Here is a 25267-nt window from a genome sequence, read left to right on the forward strand (position 1 = left end):
AGGTGATAGGTGAATGGTGGGGGAGTCTGGGGGCAAACTTAAGTCTTTTGACATAGGAGGCAAAGAACTGTAAATAAAAAGTTACAAAGTGTTATAAGACAAAGCAGAAGAAAAATAAGTGTGTTGGCTGGAGAAGAGGCAAGAACAAAAAGTGACACATACTAATAATGAAACATTGACTAAAGGGGTGTTCCAGCGGAATTTTTTTTGTTTTAAGTCAGCAGCTACAAACACTGTAGCTGCTGACTTTTAATAAGGACACTTACCTGTCCAGAGCGCCTGCGATGTCACCCCCCGAGGCCAATACGTCCCTCGTATCGTCCCTCGTATCGTATCGCTGCCACCATCACTAAGAGAAACAGGCAGTGGAGCCTAGCGGGTTCACTGCCCATTTCCTATTGCACACGCGCAAGTCGCACGGCGCTTTGTGAATGAGGTGCGCTGTGTTCTGGGACACACACATTTCCCAGAACATAGCGCACCCCATTCCCCAGAAGACAACGCGAGGAGGAGAGAAGACTGAAGATCACCATGGAGTAGGAAGAGGCAGTTTAGAAAGACTGCCTAGCAACAGGGGTTTCTGGTAAGTAAAAGAGGGATTTCACTGAAATTTTTTTTTATTAAAAGCCAACAGCTATAAATACTACAGCTGCTGACTTTTAATAAATGGACACTCACCTGTCCCAGGGTCCAGCGATGTCGGCAGCTGAGGCCGATCGATCGCTCGGCTGCTGCCGCCGCCATTCCAGGTGAGGGAATCAGGAAGTGAAGCGTTGCGGCTTCGCTTCCCGGTTCCCTACTGCACATGCGCGAGTCGTGCAGCGTAATAGGAATGGTCCCATGTGTGTCCCAGCAGACAGTGCGCCGGGACAGGAAACTGTATAGACTCCCGTGGGAGTCTCTGCCCGGAAGTGTCTTAGACAGGTATCTGCACCCTCATCCCCTCTGAAAGGTGCCAACTGTGACACCGGAGGGGGGGGGGGGGGGGGCGTTCAAATGAGCGGAAGTTCCACTTTAGGGTGGAAGCAGCTTTAAAAAAAAAAAAAATGCAATTTTTTTTTTTAAGAATATTAATGCTATTTTTTTTTTTAGGGAGGTTCTCCACTTAAATGGTGGGCCTCCCACTAAAGGGTGAAACCTAGAGTAAAAGAAATGGAAAATGACCCACCCAATGACCCACCCAAAATGACCCACCCAAAAATATAAGCCAGCTCGGGAACAACAAAAAAATGACACAAGAGGCAAATAATGATAGGTCAACAACGGAAAACTGAAGGAAACAAGAGACAGGATACAAGAATAAACGGAACAGGTCATCGGAGCGGGCTAGTAAGCTCAGTCAGTCCAGAATAGATTTGGAGATTGAAAGCGACACTGAAGGTGGAGATATGGAGGAACAAAGATAAAAACCCAACTTCCCACTAAGTCAGAAATGGCAGATATGTTTGCAAAACTAGAAAGTTCATTAAAAACTGACAAGGCAACAATACAAAGAGATCTGGGCCAGATACTAACAAGAGTAGAGGACGCTGAAAGGAGGTTGGATACACATACACAAGCAGTAAAAGAACTACAAGAGGAAATTAAACAAGGGAACAGAGGAACTTGACATACAAATTGGAAGATCAAGAAAAGATCAAGAAAATCGGAATAGAAGAAAAAACTTAAGAATCCAAGGCCTATCAAAAGTAATGCAAGCTGAAGATCTTACAGAAACAATAAAACAATATATTTAGCCCTCTGTTAGAAAGAACATGATCAGACTCTTTTAAAATTGAAAGGGTACACAGGATTAGAAGACCACAGGGCGTACCTACGGAAGTCCCAAGGGATATAATAGTTAGGTTCCATTACTTTGAAGATAAAGCACAGATATGAGGACGTTTGCAGAAAATGCCAGCAATAAAATATGAGTGCGCAACTCTCTAGATCTTTTCTGACTTATCACATGAAACACCAATGAGAAGATGATACCTTAAACCTCTCCTGGAACAGATGCGTAAACAAAATATTCAGTAAAACTGGGGGTTTCCTACATGCCTGGTAGGATGGAAAGAAGGCCATTCAGCAAAGCTGAGATTCCCGGAGGAGGTACAAGAATTCTGTAAAAAACGAAAGTTACCGGTCCCAGATATACCTGGATGGTTGGAGAGAAGGAAAGAAAGACTAATACTGGAAGAGGACCAATGGCAACTGATCTCAAAAAGAGATGATGTCAAAGAAATATTAGGGCAGGGGTTTATAGAGGGGACACTTAAAAGACTATGTTACACAGGGATGGGGGAATTGAGTGGGGAAGACTATGTTACAAAGGGAAGGGGAGGAGGATCGAGCAAATCCCTCAGGCAGAGCATCACCCCAAAACAGAAGAGCAAATGACTAGCAAAGCCCATTTTGGAGGAACTAGTTGTCTCCTCAAAGACCAGGGTTAGGTCCAAGCTCTAATGTATAAGATCAACAATATTAGAGAGAGTGACAGGGAGGGTGGGTAAGGGGGAGTCGAATAGTGTTCCAATATCAGAAACTCTCCTTTTTTATCTCGTTCTCCCTCCATTATGGTCTGGAGCTTCGGAAATAGATCTGTAAAAATCCTCTAAACCTGTACTTGGGCAGAGGCGGGGGAAACATGGAGCGAGACAAGTGGGAAAAGGAAAAGAAAATATGACAACAATAAAGCGTTTTTTCAGTATTTTTTTCATCTTTCCATCTATTAAATCTTCTTCCCTTGTTTAACTGTGGATAATAAAACATTTTTTTCCTGACAGTAAATACCTTATACAGCCCACTTCCTCTTTATTGTCTGGTAATTAACCTAGGCTAATGACATCATACAGAGCTCTCTCTCTAGCTCTCTTGGGAGTTTGCCAGTGGGGGGGGGGGAGTAGCAGAAGTTTGGAAAAGGGACGAGTCATAAGAGGGCCAATGAGAGCTGCGGAGCTGCAGAGCTGGTAATCCTCAGATTTCATTATGCCTTGCACACATTCAAAGCACCTAGTGCCAGAGGCAGCAAAACAACCCCAAAACATCATTGAACCTCCACCATATTTCACTGTAGGTACTGTAGGTATGATGTGCTTTACCAAAAAGCTCTATCTTGGTCTCATCTGTCCACAAGACGTTTTTCCAGAAGGATTTTGGCTTACTCAAGTACATTTTGGCAAACTGTAGTCTTGCTTTTTTATGTCTCTGTGTCAGCAGTGGGGTCCTCCTGGGTCTCCTGCCATAGCATTTAATTTCATTTAAATGCCGACGGATAGTTCGTGCTGACACTGATGCTTCCTGAGCCTGCAGGACAGCTTGAGTTTCTTTGGAACTTGTTTGGGGCTGCTTATCCACCATCCGGACTATCCTGCGTTGCAACCTTTCATTAATTTTTCTCTTCCGTCCACACCCATAGAGATTAGCTACAGTGCCATGGGTTGCAAACTTCTTGATAACGTTGCACACTGTGGACAAAGGCAAATCTAGATCTCTGGAGATGGACTTGTAACCTTGAGATTGTTGATATTTTTCCACAATTTTGGATCTCAAGTCCTCAGTTCTCTTCTCCTCTTTCTGTTGTTCATGCTTATTGTGGCACACACAGACACACAATGCAAAGACTAAGTGAACTTCTCTCCTTTTTTTGTGTGATCTTTATATTGGTCATACCTGTTACTTGCCCCAGGTGAGTTTAAAGCAGCATCACCTGCTTGAAACAATCTTATTTATACACAATTTTGAACGGGTGCCAAGAATTTTGACCAGCCCATTTTTGGAATTTTGTGTGACATTATGTCCAATTTGCTTTTTTTCTCTCTTTTTTTGTTTTGTTCCAATACACACAAAGGGAATAAACATGTGTATAGCAAAACATGTGCTACTGCAATACTTTTCTGTAAGAAATACTTGATTTTCTGGAAAAATTTCTGGGGTGCCAACAATTTCGGCCATGACTGTAAAAGAGAGGAGAGAGGGGAGGGAGTGAGGGGCATAAACTGGGGTAGGGGTGAACTGAGGGAAATGGGTAGGAAATGGAGGGGAGGAGGAGAGAGTTGGAATATAATAATTGTGATTATCTGTTTGTTCAATTTATTGAATATGGAAATCTAATATAGATTAAATTAAAAAAATTAATAAATGCACCACACCCACAGCACATTGGTGTCATAGGGCTTAAAGAGAAATACTTTTATTGCGTTTTTCTTGCACACTTAGTTTAGTAAAAGTGCAGCAAAAAACATTGGTGTGATAGGGCCCTAATTTGCCACATGGTGCCCCCCTCCCACCTGAAAACATTGTGATTGGAACAGCTGCCCCTCATGCCCCCCACCCAAGCTGTGTATTACTGAATTTATTATGTTCCCATGATGTGCTTGGCACACAAGCTCTAGTGTACGTTGGATAAATATACAGTTCATTTATTTTACAACATATTACATGAGCCCCTTTATTATATCTTACAATTGGCTGTATAGCAAAGTTCTGGGGTACATTGCATATTAGGCGTAAGACAGCATTAATGCCAGGTTGGTGTGTTGTGTTTACAATATGCATGTTGATAAACCCTTGAGTACTATTTTACAAATTGTTGTGCTTTTACGTAAGCTTATATAGTTGATATATAGTATTTAAGTTAACATACAAGATCTAATAATAAACAAAAGAAATATGCACCTACAGTATATCCCGATTTAAATAATTTTTATTATATTACTTACTGAGATTCTTTAGTAATACTATCCAAGAAAAAAAACTTTTTTCATCATTAACTAAGTACTAGCTTTGCAAATGTTTACTGTTTTTTTTCTTGTTTAGGATCTAGAAATTTTGTTTGAATCATATGGTATAAAGGTAAGTGTGAGTCTCATACACTGATCCATAATATTAATTGGTTGTAACTAGGACACGAGAGGGGGGTGCCTTTCATCTGTAACGCGAAGTGCACTTTCTAGATATATACAGCTGAAGACAACAGTTATACATGTAAAACTTATATAGGGAGATTTGTTTCATCTATGTATCATCTGAGACTGTTCACTTCATTGAGTATATGTGAGGGTTTACATCCACTTACTATAATCCATCCACTATAAAGTAAAAGTGTCGGAATATAACAAAACAAACGTATATACTTATTAACCTGCTGATGCTGCAGCTGTCCCTCACTGGCTCTAAGCCAGAGATCTGAAGCGTGACCACTGATTTTTAAGTTCTCTGCTGCTCAGTTCAAGTCTGCTCTGAGAAGAGAGCGGTGTCTGAAAATCTCTCTCCGCTCTGTGACCTCAGCCAACATCAGACCCCGCCCACAAGAAGTGAACACTAAACTCCCCAAGAAGGGAGGTACAGGCAGAAAAAGATAAAAGCTTAACAGGACTTTGATTTTTTTCATGCTTTACACAAAATGAAAGGAAATGAAGTATCAGATAGAGATGCACATTTTGGCCATGAATAGCATAGTTGAGTGTTTGTGCACATTTCACATACAAAATTGCAGTTCATAGAAACAAAAAAGCGTTCAAGCTAAAAATAGTACAAGTTGTATTTTCCTCTACAGGACCTTTTACAGTTTAAAATGTATGCAAACCCAAAGTCTATTTTTTAATATATTTGGTAAAATGCCTTATTGTATACAGTTTTTAATTTTTGTGGAATCGGTTGCAAAGTTTTTATTTGGAGATCCTGCCATTCACAGTTCCACCAGTTGCAGGCTGACAATGATAAGCCAATGCTTTGTGTTCTTGTAGCAGCAGATTTGTCAGTCTTCCATGTTTTCTCCTTCTTTTTGCGGTTGGCTGTATGAAAGAATAAAATAATTATGAAATTTAATTGCAGTATCTTGTTGGTTTTTTTTTTTTTGTTTACTGATGAGTGGTTACCTAAATGTGTGGCATTTGCCTGATATTTTTTACAGAAAGTTACAATAAACACTGAATGGAACTAAATGTTTCATGTATGCTTTTTTTTACTTTGAATAGACATTAAAGACTACCACTGTGCAAGTGATGCTTAATATGTAGATTTCATAGTACTAGCCCAGCTTAATCAGACTAATGCCCTGTACATACGGACGGACATTTCGACCACAAAATCCATCGGATTTTTCGGACAGATTTTGGCCGAAACTTGTGTTGCATACACACGGTCAGACAAAGTTGTCGGAAAATCTGATCGTTTGGAATGCGGTGACGTTCGTTGCATAAGACAGGACTACGTAGAGGCTAGTAGCCAATAGCTTTGGTCTTGTAATTTAATCTGAGCATGCGTGGCACTTTGTCCATCAGAATTCTCTACAAACGATCGTAAAAAGTTAGATCGGATTTTGTTGTCGGAAAATTTTAGATCCAGCTCTCAAACTTTTTGTCGGGATTTCCGACAGAAAAAGTCCGATAGAGCCCACACACGATCGGATTTTCCGACAACATAATCTGATCGGACCTTTTCCTTCAGGATTTCTGACCGTGTGTACAAGGCATTATGCTCTATTCTTTCTAAGTACAGTGAGGATAACTGTATGCATATGTAACATTATGAAACACTGCATACAGTAGGATTTGTCATATGTAGATTTACGAAATACCATGTTTTAAAAAAGTTCAATATATGTCATTCATCCTGATTCAACTTTTTATTTTTTAAATAATGTTACTAGGTTTATGAATCATGTCAGCCTAAAATATGGTTTCTTTCGTTGGTTACAGCTGAGCCTTCTGAAGGAATTAACAGACTATCTTATACATCATGGAACAGCAGATTTGTTTCAGCATCTCTCAAACAGCAAAAAGGATCGAAACACCAAGAAAAAGCAGGTTTTAAAACCCACAACTGATAATGTTAGTCTATTGTCATACTTCTAATATACCAAATCTTGTGGACACTATGTTCTGTAGCATTGTGTAGCGCACCCCACATAGGAGCTGCTGGTGAAATAAGATCCCTCCCCTTTGCACAACTAAGCATACCAAATTTTCACAGGCTCCCTGAGAACAGGCCAGTGCTTGTTTTTGTATTTTGATTGAGGGGATAAAGCTTGAATAGGGATTGGGAGATTATGGGATAACCACTTGACTTCAAACAATCTTTAGGGACAACTTTATCATATACAGTCTATATACACTGCTTTTCCTCCAGGACTAACTTGTTTGTAGAACTCCAGCTGGCACACTGATGGTTAATCTGACAAAAAAAGGCACTCAGTGAGATTTTAAGAGCAATAGCCCATTTTAGGCAGGGTCCCTGGGTCCCTTAGGTTGTGTAGTAGAATACAGTGTCCAGCTTACATTCCTGTAGCTACTGTTCCAAGCACCATCTCTGTAGTGGAGAAGTAACCGGATGGGCTCACTAGCCCACCAGGTTACTTCTCCACCACAGTCCTCCCAGACTGCATACTCACCAGCCCATGTGGTTGAATTCTCCTTGAGTTCTCCTGGGCGTGCTGACTATCTCCCGCCGTCCTCACACCTGCTCCTGTGCATCCAGGAAAGGAGTCCTCCTTATGTTGTAGAGGGTCCCTCCAGCACCGAAGCCCTAGACCCAAGGTCACTCCCCCAGATTAGGAGGCAACCTCAAGGGCCACTGACAGCCTCCTCAGCACTCCATCTCCATCTCCCACCCAACTGCCCCTGCTGGAATGACCAGTTAAGAAGTGCCCACCCCCTGCCAGTCCACTTGGTGGGGATTGGCTGAGGCCTTCCTCAATACTCCAAGCAGCTCCTCCTAACCTCCCACCCATTCTTCTGGAAGCTTCTCCAAGGTTCTAGCAAGTAGGGGGAGGTACCAGAGGTGCTACTTGATGAGTCACCCAGACTTCCTGAGTAACGTATATCTGACTCAGTTTCAACCCAGCCTGGCTCTTAGCCAGAGTAAATTTACCTATACTACAGCTCACAAACTATGTACACCTAGCACACTAAGCTAGAGGGTGCTACATATGGGAAAAATAATATCCTTGTATTCTTGTGGAATTGTTTTTTTTTTTAATTTCTTTCCTGTTTATTTCCCACAACAGCACCACCTTGATAGAATGCCCTGCCTACCAAGTTGGTACATGAATTAGACATTTTGAAATTCTTTGTCCTACTACTTTTTTTTTGCCCCCAAGGAAAGGTGTCCTATTAGAATACTTAGGTATTCATTTTTTTTCGTGTTTGGTAGAATCAGCTGCAAAAAAATTGGAACAGTAGTTTGTTCAAGGATTTAAGAGGTTTCAAGAGCATTTATTATCACTCTACAAAAAAAAATCATAAAACAAAATACAGATGTAACCCCATCACATATAAACAACCCATACTTAATGAAGAACTCTGACTAACTATGAGTGACTAGTCAACCTGTTACATAAATACACACAAGAACCTCGATCAGCACTGTGCAACCAGAATTAAATTCCCAATGTTGTGTTTAATGTAATCTGAAAAATACTGCCTTGCTGTTGCAATCTGTTGGAATTGCCTTACAATAACAAATTAGAAAACATTTACAATACCTTTAGACATTGGGATATTAAAACAATTGTAACAATTAATCCCCCTTATGAGTATCAATCTTAGAATCTTACAATAGAAATTGTTTTCTACCTTCCAGTAAAATTTTATTTTTATGTATCATTGCAGAGCCCCAAAAAACAGGAAATTTCAAATGAAACTGATGAGGAGGATTTAAATTCTCGTTCAGTCTTGGAAAGTGTTTCCAGTCTAGAGGGGACTCAGACACAGTCTTCCCCTCAGGTATCACATAAAGTAGTGACTGTTGAATAGTTCTGGTTCTTTTATATATACAAATATACAATGGGCATATACAAGTTAAATGAAAATAACAAGACAATAAAGATGGGATGCCTTAAACACAAGTTTTGCTTTCTGGCATGCAATTGTATATATTACTAACTATATTTTATCTATAGTTAGTGTATGCGTATTTACATGATTATTTACTGTACAGTTCTGCAGAATGTTTTGATTTTTACAGATTAAGTTTATTTTAGGCAATTGCATTTAAAAAAATTAACTGTCCATTGTATACAGGAAAAATCAATAATTCATAATGTGGATATAAAGGAGTGGAGTGATTTTGGTGAAATAATTTATTCTGAAGTCAGCAAAATATTGCAGAAATTGAAGTTTTCAGTTTCTCTAATTGACCCTAATGCGCAAAATTTCCTTTTTTTCTTTAACTTTGTTCATTGTAAAGACATAATAAGGCTGAGGTGGGTCATTTTCTAACAAAAGAACCAGTACATGATAGTTAACAATTTAAAGTTTCTTGCAACCCAAATTATTTCACCTTTCAAGTTGACATCAATGCATTTCACCCAAATTGCAAATGTTTGCAGAAATCTCCAATTGTTTACCAATTTTCAGGGAAATGAAACTCTCAAAATCATTCACCCCCAAGGATCCATTCGCACATTATGTATGTTGGTGTGCAGTACTGCCATGCATTGTAAACAGCACCCCAACGCACCTCCAAAACACATTATTATTATTATAAATGATTTATATAGCGCCAACAGTTTACACAGAGCTTTACAATGTATAGGGGGGGCAACACAATTACAGTACAGTTCAATACAAAAAGGTACAAGAGGACCCTGCTTCTAGAGATTACATTCTAAAGGAAGGGGTGGTACAAAAGGTAATAGCTGCAGAGAATGATTTGATGGGGATGGCGCAGGGACAGGTGGGTGTGGGATAGGCTTCCCTGAATAAATGAGTTTTCAGGGATCTCCTAAAGGTGGACAGGGGCTGATTCGATTTACTGGGTCAGTGCACTGCAACACACTGTACCGCAAGCACATTGCACTGCGTCTTGTGGGTTACACTGCAATGAAATGCAAACAGCAGCTACTTTTTTCATACATTGAGATACATTTCAGCCCTTTTATTTTCATTAGGCTGTTTAATGCAATGTGCGTCAAAGCATGAAAATGTATCTGCCGCAGCACACTGCATTGTGGTGTGAATGGGCCCTAAATGTGGACTACTTCTGTAATGCAATAATAATACTTCTAATAATAATACCTGCAGAAAGTAGGCTACTAATGCAGTTACTGTAGATAGATGTAACAAGGCAAAATAATGAACATGTGGCATGCAATGTGCCTCACTGGAGAGTAGGGATAGGCCAAACCCCTGTTCGGTTCGCACCAGAACTTCCAAACACTGTGAAAATTTGGACCCGAATAACGAACCCATTAAAGTCAATGAGACCCAAATGTCAAAAATCAAAAGTACCCATTTTGAAGGCCTATATGAAAGTAATTGGGCATACAATTGTTATAGGGGTCTGGGTCCTGCCCTGTGGGGACATGTATTTTTAAAAAAAGCGTCATTTTTAAATGAGCTTTTTGATTTTTAACCACTTCAGCCCCGGACCAATAAACACCCTAAGGACCAGAGGTCTTTTTACAATTTCGCACTGCGCTGCTTTAACTGGTAATTGCGCGGTCATGCAATATTGCACCCAAACGAAATTTGCGTCCTTTTCTTCCCACAAAAAGAGCTTTCTTTTGATGGAATTTGATTGCCTCTGCGATTTTTATTTTTTGCGATATAAATGGAAAAAGACCGAAAATTTTGAGAAATAATGATATTTTCTACTTTTTGTTATAAGAAAAATCGAATAAACTCAATTTTAGTCATACATTTAGGGCAAAATGTATTCAGCCACATGTCTTTAGTAAAAAAAATGTCAATAAGCGTATATTTATTGGTTTGCGCGAAAGTTATAGCGTCTAAAAACTAGAGTACATTTTCTGGAATTTACACAGCTTTTAATTTACGACTGCCTATCTCATTTCTTGAGGTGCTAAAATGGCAGGGCAGTAAACCCCCCCCCCAAATGACCCCATTTTGGAAAGTAGACACCCCAAGGAAGTTGTGGAGAGGCATATTGAGCCCATTGAATATTTCTTTTTTTTGTCCTAAGTGATTGAATAATGACACAAAAAAAAAAAAAAAAGTTTACAAAAAGTTGTCACTAAATGATATATTGCTCACACATGCCATAGTTATATGTGGAATTGCACCACAAATTAAATCTGCTGCTTCTCCTGAGTACGGGGATACCACATATGTGGGACTTTTTGGGAGTCTAGCCGCGTACGGCACCCCGAAAACCAATCACTGCCTTCAGGATTTCTAAGGGTGCAAATTTTTGATTTCACTCCTCACTACCTATCACAGTTTCGAAGGCCATAAAATGCCAAAATAACACAAAACCCCCCCAAATGACCCCATTTTGGAAAGAAGACACCCCAAGGAAGTTGTGGAGAGGCATATTGAGCCCATTGAATATTTTTTTTTTGTCCCAAGTGATTGAATAATGACACAAAAAAAAAAAAAAGTTTACAAAAAGTTGTCACTAAATGATATATTGCTCACACATGCCATAGTTATATGTGGAATTGCACCACAAATTAAATCTGCTGCTTCTCCTGAGTACGGGGATACCACATATGTGGGACTTTTTGGGAGTCTAGCCGCGTACGGCACCCCGAAAACCAATCACTGCCTTCAGGATTTCTAAGGGTGCAAATTTTTGATTTCACTCCTCACTACCTATCACAGTTTCGAAGGCCATAAAATGCCAAAATAACACAAAACCCCCCCAAATGACCCCATTTTGGAAAGAAGACACCCCAAGGAAGTTGTGGAGAGGCATATTGAGCCCATTGAATATTTTTTTTTTGTCCCAAGTGATTGAATAATGACACAAAAAAAAAAAAAAGTTTACAAAAAGTTGTCACTAAATGATATATTACTCACACATGCCATAGTTATATGTGGAATTGCACCCCAAAATATATTCTGCTGCTTCTCCTAAGTACGAGGATACCACATATGTGGGACTTTTTGGGAGTCTAGCTGCGTACGGCACCCCGAAAACCAATCACTGCCTTCAGGGTTTCTAAGGGTGCAAATTTTTGATTTCACTCCTCACTACCTATCACAGTTTCGAAGGCCATAAAATGCTAAAATAGCACAAAACCCCCCCCAAATGACCCCATTTTGGAAAGTAGACACCCCAAGCTATTTACTGAGAGGCATGTTGAGTCCATGAAATATTTGATATTTTGCCACAAGTTGCAGGAATTAAAAAAAAAAATTTTTTGCACAAAGTTGTCACTAAATGAGATATTGCTCACACATGCTATGGGCATAAGTCAAATTGCACCCCAAAATAAATTCTGCTGCTTCTCCTGAGTACGGGAATACCACATGTGGGGGACTTTTTGGGAGCCTAGCCACGTACGGGACCCCGAAAACCCAAGCACTGCCTTCCGGATTTAAATATAAAATGCTACCAAAAAAAACTTAGCGATCGCAGGGATCAGGCCTGACTCTGCGATCGCTGCAGTTATGTGTTTAGTGTTTTGTAAGTGACAGTGATCGATCGATACTGCACTTGGATGGGCTGGGCGGAGGGGCAAAACGCAGGTGCCAGCAGGTATCTGGGCTGATCCTGCTAACAATGCGTTTTTTTGGAACCCTAAACTGCTGGGGACGCTAGTATAGATCTGATCAGATCAGATATTGATCTGTTCAGATTCTATACCACTATGGGAGGTTTATGCTTTGAGTGTGGGTGTTAGCGGTACTGGCACTAACCTAGCGCTGCCTGGGGCGACGCAGACCCTGACCCTAAAACCTAATTGATATCACCCGCTGGGTGATCAGGGGGTTAAACCTTTATTGGGTAATAAATGGTGGGTGCCCTGATGCTATAAAAAGCAAACTAACCAGAGTCACCCGTAACACTTATATGGTGATCACTCAGGGGGGGTTCAAATTTTTATTAGGTAGTATATGGGGGTCCCTGGCGCTATATAAAAACCTGACGGGGAACCTAAATAACTAACTGGCTAACCAGCGTCACCAGTGACACTTATACTGTGATCGCTGGTGAAAGGGTTAACTAGGGGCAATCAGGGGGTTAAAACCATTATTGGGTAGTATATCGGGGTACCTAGCACTATAAAAACCTGGCGGTGAACCTAAAAAAAGAACTAGCTACCTAGCGACAATAGTGACACTAATGCAGTGATCAGAAAAATGATCACTTAGTGACACTGGCAAAAGGGGGTGAAAGGGTTAACTAGGGGCAATCAGGGGGTTAAAACCATTATTGGGTAGTATATCGGGGTACCTAGCGCTATAAAAACCTGGCGGTGAACCTAAAAAAATAACTAGCTACCTAGCGACAATAGCGACACTAATGCAGCGATCAGAAAAATGATCGCTTAGTGACACTGGCAAAAGGGGGTGAAAGGGTTAACTCTAGGAGCAATCAGGGGGTTAAAACCATTATTGGGTAGTATATCGGGGTACCTAGCGATATAAAAACCTGGCGGTGAACCTAAAAAAATAACTAGCTACCTAGCGACAATAGCGACACTAATGCAGCGATCAGAAAAATGATCGCTTAGTGACACTGGCAAAAGGGGGTGAAAGGGTTAACTCTAGGGGCAATCAGGGGGTTAAATCTTTATTGGGGGGTGATAGGGGGCTACCCTGGACCTAACACTAACTGCCCTGACAGTTTTTACTTTTACAACTGACACTGAATGCAGTGATCAGTAAATAAATGATCAATGCAATCAGTGACACTGTGACTGGGGGGGGGGGGGCGGGGAGGGATCGAGGGGCGATCGGGGGGGGGGATCAGGGGGGGTTTGTGTGCCTGTGTGTACCTACATGTCAGTGTAGTGTTGGTGCACACTTACTTTTTGTCTTCTCCTCGTAGTCCGGTCAAAAAGACCGCCCCGAGGAGAATGACATCACTTCCTCCTTCCTGTGTATACAATACACAGTGGGAGGAAGCTTGTCATTGGCCAGGAGCAATCGAGAGGGGATGGGCAGAAACCAACGGCCATCCCCTCATCATGGATCGCTCCTGCAGCGAACCGGACCGCCTTATCCAGCGGGAGGGGGTCTGATGTACGTGCTTGTGCCTGCCTGTGCCATTGTAATGACGTACAATGGCAATACGGCGGTCCTTAACCAGTTGCCGACCGCCGCACGACGATGTACGTCGATAGCATGGCACGGGCAGGCATATTGGCGTACATGTACGTCCCTTGCCTCCCGCGGGTCGGGGGCCCGATCGGGCCCCCGCCCGGTGCCTGCGGCGGTCGGTATTCGTGCGGGAGCGATCCCGGACGAGGGGACGGCCATTCGTTCATGGCCACCCCCTCGCGATCGCTCCCGACGAATAGGAATCCCCCGTGACATCACTTCCTCTCCTGTAATGTAAACACAGGAGAGGAAGTGATGTATTCTCTCCTCCGTGTCGGTATTTTCCGTTCCGACACGGAGGAGAGCGGATCGGTGAGTTGCACCAACACTCTACACACACAGTAGAACATGCCAGGCACACTCACACCCCCCCTTTACCCCCCGATCACCCCCCCAATTACCCCTGCCCCCCAGTCACAGTGACACCAATGTCATTTTTTTTTTTTTTTTTTTTTTTTTTTGCATTGGTGTCATTTGTGACTGTAATAACTGTTAGGGCAGTTAGAGTTAGCCCCCTTTAGTTCTAATGTACCCCCCTAACCCCCCCAATAAAGGTTTAACCCCGTGATCACCCCCCGTCGCCAGTGTCACTAAGGCTGGGTTCACATTGCAGCGGTTTATGAGAACGAATGTGATTCGCACCGCACTGCAGTGCAAATCACATCCGATCTCTGTGCGATTCGAGTTCAGCCATTCGCCGCACCCGCCACACCCGCCGCACCCACCGCAAATTCGCACGGGACCCTTTTTTTGGCCCGCAGCAGAATCGGATCGCATGGGTGTTCACACCATGCGATCCGAGTTTGCAGATCGCACTGCGATATGCGAACTGATCTGGGGGTGTCAGTAACATTTCACTGACACTCCCAGCAGTTCGCATAGGGCAGTGTGAACTGCCGCCGGGAGGCATGCGATGCGGGAACCCGCCGCGGATTTGCGGCGTTTCCGCATCGCTCCAGTGTGAACCCAGCCTAATAAGCGATCATTTTTCTGATCGCCGTATTAGTGTCACAGGTGACGCTAGTTAGGCAGGTAGGTATTTAGGTTCGCCGCAGCTTTTTATAGCGCCAGGGACCCCCATATACTACCGCATAAAGCCCCCTGATTGCCCCCTAGTTAACCCTTTCACCAGTGATCACCATATAACTGTTACAGGTGACGCTGGTTGGTTAGTTATTTTTTATAGTTTCAGGGCACCCGCCATTTATTACCTAATAAAGGTTTAACCCCCTGATCACCCGGCGGGTGTCATTTGTGACTAATAACTGTTAGGGCAGTTAGGGTTAGCCCCCTTTAGTTCTAAGGTACCCCCCTAACCCCCCCAATAAAGGTTTAACCCCGTGATCACCCCCCGTCGCCAGTGTCACTAAGGCTGGGTTCACATTGCAGCGGTTTATGAGAACGGATGTGATTCGCACCGCACTGCAGTGCAAATCACATCCGATCTCTGTGCGATTCGAGTTCAGCCATTCGCCGCACCCGCCACACCCGCCGCACCCGCCGCAAATTCGCACGGGACCCTTTTTTTGGCCCGCAGCAGAATCGGATCGCATGGGTGTTCACACCATGCGATCCGAGTTTGCAGATCGCACTGCGATATGCGAACTGATCTGGGGGTGTCAGTAACATTTCACTGACACTCCCAGCAGTTCGCATAGGGCAGTGTGAACTGCCGCCGGGAGGCATGCGATGCGGGAACCCGCCGCGCATTCGTGGCGTTCCCGCATCGCTCCAGTGTGAACCCAGCCTAATAAGCGATCGTTTTTCTGATCGCTGTATTAGTGTCACAGGTGACGCTAGTTAGGCAGGTAGGTATTTAGGTTCGCCGCAGCTTTTTATAGCGCCAGGGACCCCCATATACTACCGCATAAAGCCCCCTGATTGCCCCCTAGTTAACCCTTTCACCAGTGATCACCATATAACTGTTACAGGTGACGCTGGTTGGTTAGTTATTTTTTTATAGTTTCAGGGCACCCGCCATTTATTACCTAGTCTCACTAGTGTACCCCTAAATTTAGGGGTGTCTACTTTCCAAAATGGGGTCATTTGGGGGGGGTTTGTGCCATCTTGGCATTTTATGGCCTTCAAAACTGTAACGCCCTTAGAAAGCCTGAAGGCGGTGCTTGGTTTTCGGGGCCCCGTACGCGGCTAGGCTCCCAAAAAGTCCCACATATGTGGTATCCCCGTACTCAGGAGAAGCAGCAGAATTTATTTTGGGGTGTCATTTCACATATGCCCATGGCATGCGTGAGCAATATATCATTTAGTGACAACTTTGTGAAAAAAAAAAAAAAAAAAAAAAGTTTGTAATTTTCCCGCAACTTGTGGCAAAATATAAAATATTCCATGGACTCAACATGCCTCTCAGCAAATAGCTTGGGGTGTCTACTTTCTAAAATGGGGTCATTTGTGGGGGTTTTGTGCCATCTTGGCATTTTATGGCCTTCAAAACTGTAATAGGTAGTGAGAAGTGAACTCAAAAATTTACGCCCTTAGAAAGCCTGAAGGCGGTGCTTGGTTTTCGGGGCCCCGTACGCGGCTAGGCTCCCAAAAAGTCCCACATATGTGGTATCCCCGTACTCAGGAGAAGCAGCAGAATTTATTTTGGGGTGTCATTTCACATATGCCCATGGCATGTGTGAGCAATATATCATTTAGTGACAACTTTGTGAAAAAAAAAAAAAAAAAAAAAAAGTTTGTAATTTTCCCGCAACTTGTGGCAAAATATAAAATATTCCATGAACTCAACATGCCTCTCAGCAAATAGCTTGGGGTGTCTACTTTCTAAAATGGGGTCATTTGTGGGGGTTTTGTGCCATCTTGGCATTTTATGGCCTTCAAAACTGTAATAGGTAGTGAGAAGTGAACTCAAAAATGTACGCCCTTAGAAAGCCTGAAGGCGGTGCTTGGTTTTCGGGGCCCCGTACGCGGCTAGGCTCCCAAAAAGTCCCACATATGTGGTATCCCCGTACTCAGGAGAAGCAGCAGAATTTATTTTGGGGTGTTATTTCACATACGCCCATAGCATGTGTGAGCAATATATCATTTAGTGACAACTTTGTGTAAAAAAAAAAAAAAATTTTTTTTTTTGTCATTATTCAATCGCTTGAGGCAAAAAAATAAAATATTCAATGGGCTCAACATGCCTCTTATCAATTTCCTTAGGGGGTCTACTTTCCAAAATGGGGTCATTTGGGGGGGTTTTGTACTGCCCTGCCATTTTAGCACCTCAAGAAATGAGATAGGCAGTCGTAAACTAAAAGCTGCGTAAATTGCAGAAAACGTACCTTAGTTTGTAGATGTGACAACTTTTGCGCAAACCAATAAATATACAATTATTGACTTTTTTTTTACCAAAGACATGTGGCTGAATACATTTTGGCCTAAATGTATGACTAAAATTGAGTTTATTGGATTTTTCTAATAACAAAAAGTAGAAAATATCATTTTTTTTCAAAATTTGCGGTCTTTTTACGTTTATATCGCAAAAAATAAAAATCGCAGAGGCAATCAAATACCATCAAAAGAAAGCTCTATTTGTGGGAAGAAAAGGACGCAAATTTTGTTTGGGTACAACATTGCATGACCGCGCAATTACCAGTTAAAGCAGCGCAGTGCCAAAGTGTAAAAAGACCTCTGGTCATTTACCAGCAAAATGGTCCGGTCTGAAAGTGGTTAAGTGGTTAAAGTGAACACCTAAAATGAAAAAATCCTTCCAATATAGTGCCTGGGAGGTCCCCTTAGTCTAACTGTAAAGTGGCAGATCTGTACCATGTCTAGAATCTGCTGCAGCAATAATTGCATTTATAAAGCCAATACATTTTCCCTGCAAGCTGCCTTTATTTTGCTCAGCAACAGCTGGGGAGCCAGTGTGCATGATGGGGGCCACAATGTAGTGCACTGGGAACAAGATTAGAGATTTTTTGTATACATTCTGGTGTCGCTTTGACTTGGGCGCTGGGCATGTGGGTGTCAGGAATTGTATTTTTTTTCCAGCTGTAGCAGATGGGCCAGAGAAATGTTCCGGCTACAGTCTACAGCTGGTGGTGTGCTGCTAGGACCTGGGATACCCTGTGCTATACCATCATCCCTGTCAGTGGAGGCAGCTGAGAGATAATGACTCGGTATAGCAGGGGCAGACTGAAGTGGGTAAGGAGGAGGAGGGACAGATTTGTGCCCCTTTTGTGAGGCTTTTAGGTGCTCTTGCCAACGGGCTGAGTGGTTGGACGTTAAATGCCTTGTTAAGCATGTGCTACCCAAATGGTTGGTGTTTTTTCCACGTTTGATATGCCTGAGACACAGTTTGCAGATAGCAACAGTGCGATTTGCTGCAGATGTGCTGAAAAAGGCCCAGACAGCTGAGTTTTGGGGAGTGGGCCAGGAGATAACAAATGAAGAATGTGATGGAATAGGGTGGCTGCTCTCTACCCTTTCTTGATGTCAGCCTGCTTGGGGTTGTGCCGCCTCACCTTCAGTTTTCTCCTCTGCCCTATCTGGCAACCAAGTCGCATCAGTGAGCTCATCATCATCATCATCTCCATCTCCTCCATCTTCATCATTACCACTGGAGACAACTTGGCACTACGCTGCGGCTTAGGGAACATGAATGGCAATTTTTCTACCAGTGCTCCTCCCTCTCTCTAGGCTTCCTGTCATCCTCAACCTCAGAACCAACATCTGAATCCAGTAATGGCTGGGCATAATCAAGGTGCAAGTGGCTGATGCTGTGGTCAAATAACTCAGCTGACTCCTCAATGGCTGATGTTAGGGCTATGACAGGAATAGATGTGGACAAGGAGGCAGGCTTATCCACTTTGGCAACTGCAGGGGACTGCACACATGTCTCTGCTTGCGTGACAGAGGATGAGGAGGATGAGGAAGTTTTAGTAAGCCAGTTAAACTGGCTGTAACGCACACAAAACTATATGGCGTTAAACTGGCAGTAACGCACACAGAATTATATGGTGTTAAACTGGCATTAACGCACACAAAACTATATGCCGTTAAACTGGCAGTAACGCACACAGAAGTAAATGGTGTTAAACTGGCAGTAATGCACACAGACATAAATGCCGTTAAACTGGCAGTAACGCAATCAAATAGACGGTGTTCAACCATTACTACACTGACGCTATCTGAACTGTTCCTACTCTAGCTATACACTAATGTAAAGATTACTGACATGGTCTCAATACACTACACTGAAACTATTGAAGCTGCTCCTACTCTAGCTGCACACTATACAAAGCTAAATGATGGTCCTCCTCATTACACTCACACTATCCCTAGACTGACACTAAACTAATATTCACTGACAACTAAAGCAAAATAGCACAGTATAGCACACTAAATAACTAATAGCACTGAAGAGAGCCCTGTTCTATTTCTTTCTACGCCAAAATCACACTGAAAATGGCTGCCATTGAAAGAATACTTTTATACTGTGGGGCGGGAATGAGCCATGATTGGATAAAGTCATGATGACAGTGTCCAATCATGACGCTGTGCCCTGATTGGCTGAATCTTTCACTGCTTCAGCCAATCAGGGCTTGCAATGCAGTGTTCAGTGCCACAATGCATTGCGGTCAGTTCGGGGGGCTAAACAAATGGTTGAATGGCCCATTTGTTCAGCTGTTCGTTGAACAGCCTAACAGCGAATGTTCGGCCCGAACTTATGCTCGGGCTGAACCGTTCGCCCATCCCTACTGTAGAGTTATCTAGATTTTGTTTTGTTCCATCTTTATGAAACTGCAAAGCTTTCTCTCTTTTTTAAAGGATGTAAATAAAAACAAGAAAGAGCAGAAGAAGAGGAAGAAACCTCCAGTGCAGGCTGTGCCTGTTGATGTTTTTACAAATGTGGTCACTGAGGAGCAAGAGGAAAACACAGAGGACCATCGACTTCAGCTAACTAATCAGGAGAGTGAAACATCTGTACTGCCTACTCAGATAATCAGCACTGTAGATGCCAATGAATTCTTAACAGTAACCCACTCCACTACACATGCACAGCCTGAAAGGTCCACAAGAAAAGAGGAAAAGGTGAGGTCCCTTTTGAAGATGTGGTAAACCAAATGAATTGTTGTACTTAGGTTTTTGCCAATACAATACTATATCACCAATACTAGTCACAAAATGGGGTTCATTTACTAAACGCAAAAAACTGTTCACTAATTTTGAGGACATTTTCCCTTAGCTTAGTGAATGAGATAAAACTTCCAATCATCCAATCATGTGCAAGTGAAAAAAACTTATTTTTTGTCTTGCACGTGATTGGATATTATTTGCAAAGTGGATTTTGACTACATTCACTAAGCTAAGGGAATTCCCATGCAAAAAAAACAAAAAAACAGCCTGTTTGCCTTTAGCAAATCAACACCAATGTACCTCTATTTACCTGTAAATATAAAATTTGGTAAGACTTCTTCTTTAGATTCTGTTAGCAGTGCAATAATAAACAAAAAAACAACAACACTTTTTTGCGATACGGCGCTGCGTTACTTTAACTGACAATTGCTGTACCCAAATAAAATGTACAGTATTTGATTTTTTCCCCCCACAAATAGAGCTTTCTTTTGATGGTATTTGATCATCTCTGTAATTTTTATTTTCTGTGCTATAAAAAAAGGCCGATAATAAAAAAAAAAACCTATATTTTTACTATTTGCTATACAACCTATCCAATAAAAATTTTAGAAAAAAATTGATTTTTTCATAAATTTAGGCCAATATGTATTCTTCTACATGTTTTTGGGAAAAAAATATCCCACTAATTGTATATTGATTGGTTTGCACAAAAGTTGTAACATCTACAAACTATGGGATATTAATAAATGATCAGTACTAAATCACTGTACTAATGACACTGGCTGGGAAGGGGTTAATATCAGGGGCAGGGACACAAACTTGTTTTCATAGTCAAAACGCAGTACTGTGTTTGCCTGAGAATCGGCGGGTGCAGGAGGACATCGAGTACCCTGCACCCACTGATCAGCTTCCGCTATGTGTAATCACAGCGTCCTCTACCCAGAAGTGTCAGATCACTATATATATATACAGTTATACACGTGATCTGGCACACAGCTGCCACCCTATAGGGCAGACTTATTGACTTATAGCGGTTACAAAGGCACATGCCCATTGAGTTCAACCACCCAAGTCTAATGTTATACAGTATGTCTGTCTTGTAATATATTCTTTTCACTTTTGTTAATTTGTAGGAGTTTAAAAAGGAGCACAAGAAAAAAGCCCGTCTAGAAAAAACAACTGATGTAAAGATGGGCAGCTCTACAACCAGTGAGATTGTGGGAAGTGAAGCTGATGATACTGATAACACTGATAGAGTTATCAGAATAGCCACACAAACTACAACTGAGCCATCTACTGTGGATATTGCAGAAGAGGCAGAAACAGGGCTAGAACTTTCTATTAACACACGTGCAGCACTGGAAGCACAGCAAGTATTTTTTGGAAAGGTAGGATTCTCCATTGAAGTGGAATTCCAGACAAATAGCTAAATTTGAAATGCATACAATTTTATCCATATATACCCCCTAAATGACCTGTAATTTTGGCCAGCTTTTACTGTTATACACATACAGTTCCCTGATCAGGCAGTAAAACTGGTTTTGTTGTACTGGGCCCAGGCCTCAACCGGGGGGGTTCAGGGGCAGTTTTATTGTTAATTTTTGCCTAAATGATTCATTTGATTTACTACACCCCTGCTTTAACTTGCTTACCAGGGCTTAAATCACATTTCCCTGGGCCCCTCTGCTTACCAGGGCTTACATCACATTTCCCTGGGCCCTATCATGTCAACAGAGAGGCCCAGGAGGTTGGAGCGTAGAAGGGTGGATAAAGTTAGTGCCGCTGTTGCACTGCGCCTGGGGAGTGGAGGCGGGGTTTTGGACCCCATCAGAAAAGCTGTATGGGGCCCCATAATTACTAACAGCAGCCCTGTACACATACCTCTGCTACACAGTAAGGCTACTTTCACACTGAGGCACTTCACAGGCTCTACTGGGGAGGGGAATCTGTACTGAGGGACGTGTGTCTGGGGTTTCCAGCTGTACTGAAGTGTCTATAACTGTGGGGTCTGTCAGTTCTGAGAGCTCTGTATTGGAGGGAGGAGGGGTCTTTACTGGGGGGGGGGGGGGGGGTGATGGTGTCTGTACTAAGGGGTCTGTACTGGGAGGGCAATGGTATCTTTACTGAGGGTTTTTTGCTGGTTTGGTATGTGTGGGTGGTGAGGGGGGTCTGGTCTGTACTTGGTAGGGACATCTGTACTGAGGGGCGTACACCTAGGGTTTCTGTCTGCAATGAGAGATCTGTACTGGGTGGCGGGGGGTTCAAGACTGATAGATTGGCAGACTATTCCTATGCTAATTCTCTTCAAAAGACAAACTGTGTAGGGCTTGTTACGCATGGGCCAAATATTGGCCAGTATCAGCCGGTTTAACAGAAACGGGCCAATAATTGGTCATGGTGTACAGCTGTCTTTCCAACAGATGCTGGTCTAACCCACATTTGTTGAAGAAACTTGCTGGAAAACCAACATCCAGTCAGCACTCGCAACTGATGGCTGCGAGTGCTAATCAGTGTGTTCTGTCAGAATACAAAGGCACAAAGGCTTTGAAGATATTACGTGAAGGGGGCAGTGTTGTGGGGGAGTGATGTAAAGGGAGGGGCAGTGCTGTGGGAAGGATGGGCAAGTGCTGTGAAGGGAGAATTGTTAAGGTTCAAGCTACGTGGGGGGGGGGGGAATGTAAAAGGGAGAAGTGCTGTGGGGGAGATCTGAAGGGGGCAGTGCTGTGAGGAGGAAGATTTGCTGTAAAGGGGGGCAGTGCTGTGGGGGTGATGTAAGTATGGCAGTGCTGTGAGGTGAAGATGTGATGTAAAGGGGGCAAGTGCTGTGGGGGGTGATATAAAGGGGGGCAAGTGCTGTGGGGGGTGATATAAAGGGGGGAAAGTGCCATTGGGGGTTGATGTAAAGGGGGCAAGTGCTGTGGGGGTGATATAAAGGGGGGCTAGTGCCATTGGGGTTTATGTAAAGGGGGGCAGTGCTGTGGGAGGTGATGTAAAGGGGGGCTGTGCTGCAGGGGTAGATGCAATGGGGGCAGTGCTGTGGGGGGTGATGTAAAGGGGAGGAGTGCTGTATTGGGGTTGATGTGAAGGGGGAAGTGGACACTAATGTGAAAGGAAAACTGATGGGAAGTGGGGGACTGTGATGTGCTGGGGACTGAGGACACTGACGTAAGAACGTGATTCTGATATAAAATGAAGATGAAATGGCTGTGATGGGAAGGATCTGAGACGTTGCACAAACATGTGACTTGGACCTCTGCTAGAAGAAAATTTTACTAATAGGACCTCCGTTAAATTTAATTCAATACCCCTGGTCTAGATGCATAATATAGTTCGGACTTTAAATGCTGGATAGGAGGAGTGTCCATATGCTTGCGCAACGAATTATATAGGCATGGGGCGTGGTCATCCGGGCATGATGGGAATGTAATGTCATAAGGGGAGGGGTCACCGGGTGACATCACCCGGTGACCATGCATAATGCCTATATAAGTTGTTACACACCTTGCATACGGCATTACAGTGGGAGAGAGCGTTGTGTCAACATCGGAAGAAGAGAAGAGGGATCAAGACGATGGAGAAGACCGTGCCACCCCTAGCAAAAGAGCGGCAAAAGAGCAGAAGATAGCTGAGCCCAGCAGAAGAACCGGAGAGCAGGAGAAGAACCAGACACCGGGAGAAGAGGCCGGAGAGAGTGGAGAAGTCGGAAGAGACCCAAGTCTGAAGAAGACTGCATGAGGCCTTACAATTTACATTACTTTTATGATGCATGAAATCAGACTTACTGGTTATGAAAATCTCTTACTTGTTATCAAACATCTCTAAAAAGAACATCTCTCTTGTCCAGATTAAAAGTATACTAGGCATGATCATAATATTAAAACAAATGGGTTATTAAATGATGCAATCAAAATAAGTGTGGGCTCCTTATGTTAGGAATAGTCACACAGAAGTACAGCTAAAGCTAATTTGGCTGGCCTCTGTGGATCACAGGACTGAAGTTTGTTCTGCACTCCTGTGATGCTAAAGCATCAGAGAGCAGATCCAGGCTCAGGAATAGGGTTGCCACCTCATCCGTTTAAACCCAAACACATATTAATTATACAGGTTCTGAGGCTAATTTAATTCAGATAAGGTACCAAGTGAGCTTAATTACCACTGAGTTGGACATTTTGTAGATAGGCAACTCCTATCCTCATATTGATTAGTGGTTCCAAATTAATAATAACTGCTGCAGTAGGGATCAGACACAAAAGATACGCTCAGCATCTTTCCAGATAACTGTTCTGATTTATTATGATGCAATTGAAGGTTTTTAAAAAAAATGATTAGGTAAGTATCACATTAATATTACAATAATATGTTTATGGTAACAAGGGGAGCATCATAGGCAGGCTAATTCGAATCAGGACTCAAAAGAATGCAAACATGTACTGAAAACATTATTAGTGCTGTGTGCACAGTGAGGGCAGTGTGCAATACATATGAAATAGAATACAATTATATCCAGAACTTACAAATTTCCATTACACTACCTTAATCAGCCACACAACCTGTGTAATTAATATGTGTTCGGTTTTAAATGGATAAGGTGGCAACCCTACTTGGGAAAGATCACAATGATATGGTGGGGATGAGTCCACATGCCTGGACCAGCACCTGCCTCAGCCTCCCAGCAAGCCACTGAGAGCCTGAGCTGTCCGCTCCTGCCCCCCACCACAGCCCAGCACTCCAGTGGGGGCTGCAAGGGCAGAGCAGACAGTGGTGACTTACACTCACCAGCTCTCTTCTGATTGAGCTGTGAGAACTGAGCGATCGGCGGTGTTTGATTGCTCGGTTCTCAGCCTTAGAGCCGACGGGGGACAGATGCAGCATTGAACCAATGCTGCATCCACCTACATAAGGATGATTCTAAAATAAAAATAATTCCCATACTTCTCTTTTAAGCTGTGGTACTAAATTCCAGCTATTCATGAATGTTATACAATTTTGGCAAACAAAGTTTATGAAATATTGATTTCCTCCACAGGAGATGATCACCAAGGAACATTCAGATTCTCCAGAAACTAAGGTAGGAAAAGATTGTATAAAATTAATATAACATGTACAGTTTTAAAGTTTAAATTGATCATTGTACCCGGTAGTCTTAATTCCTAATTTTGACATATTGAGTGCTCACCTCCTTTATTTAC

At 42.7% G+C, this 25267-nt stretch overlaps 1 protein-coding gene across 1 annotated transcript in view; it reads left to right on the forward strand.

The window, feature by feature from the left end:
• LOC143960916 (uncharacterized) overlaps positions 1–25267 on the forward strand; it is a 614677-nt gene that overhangs the window by 300536 nt on the left and 288874 nt on the right. The window contains exons 64-69 of the mRNA XM_077469935.1: positions 4798–4833; positions 6681–6812; positions 8592–8705; positions 19770–20033; positions 21212–21466; positions 25105–25146. Of these exons, the coding sequence (XP_077326061.1) occupies positions 4798–4833; positions 6681–6812; positions 8592–8705; positions 19770–20033; positions 21212–21466; positions 25105–25146 (843 nt within the window). The remainder of the gene's footprint in view (positions 1–4797; positions 4834–6680; positions 6813–8591; positions 8706–19769; positions 20034–21211; positions 21467–25104; positions 25147–25267) is intronic.

The sequence above is a fragment of the Lithobates pipiens genome, unplaced genomic scaffold (assembly GCF_037356315.1).
Source record: "Lithobates pipiens isolate NorthernLeopardFrog02 unplaced genomic scaffold, aLitPip1_a1.2 Scaffold_8, whole genome shotgun sequence".
NCBI lineage: Eukaryota > Metazoa > Chordata > Amphibia > Anura > Ranidae > Lithobates > Lithobates pipiens.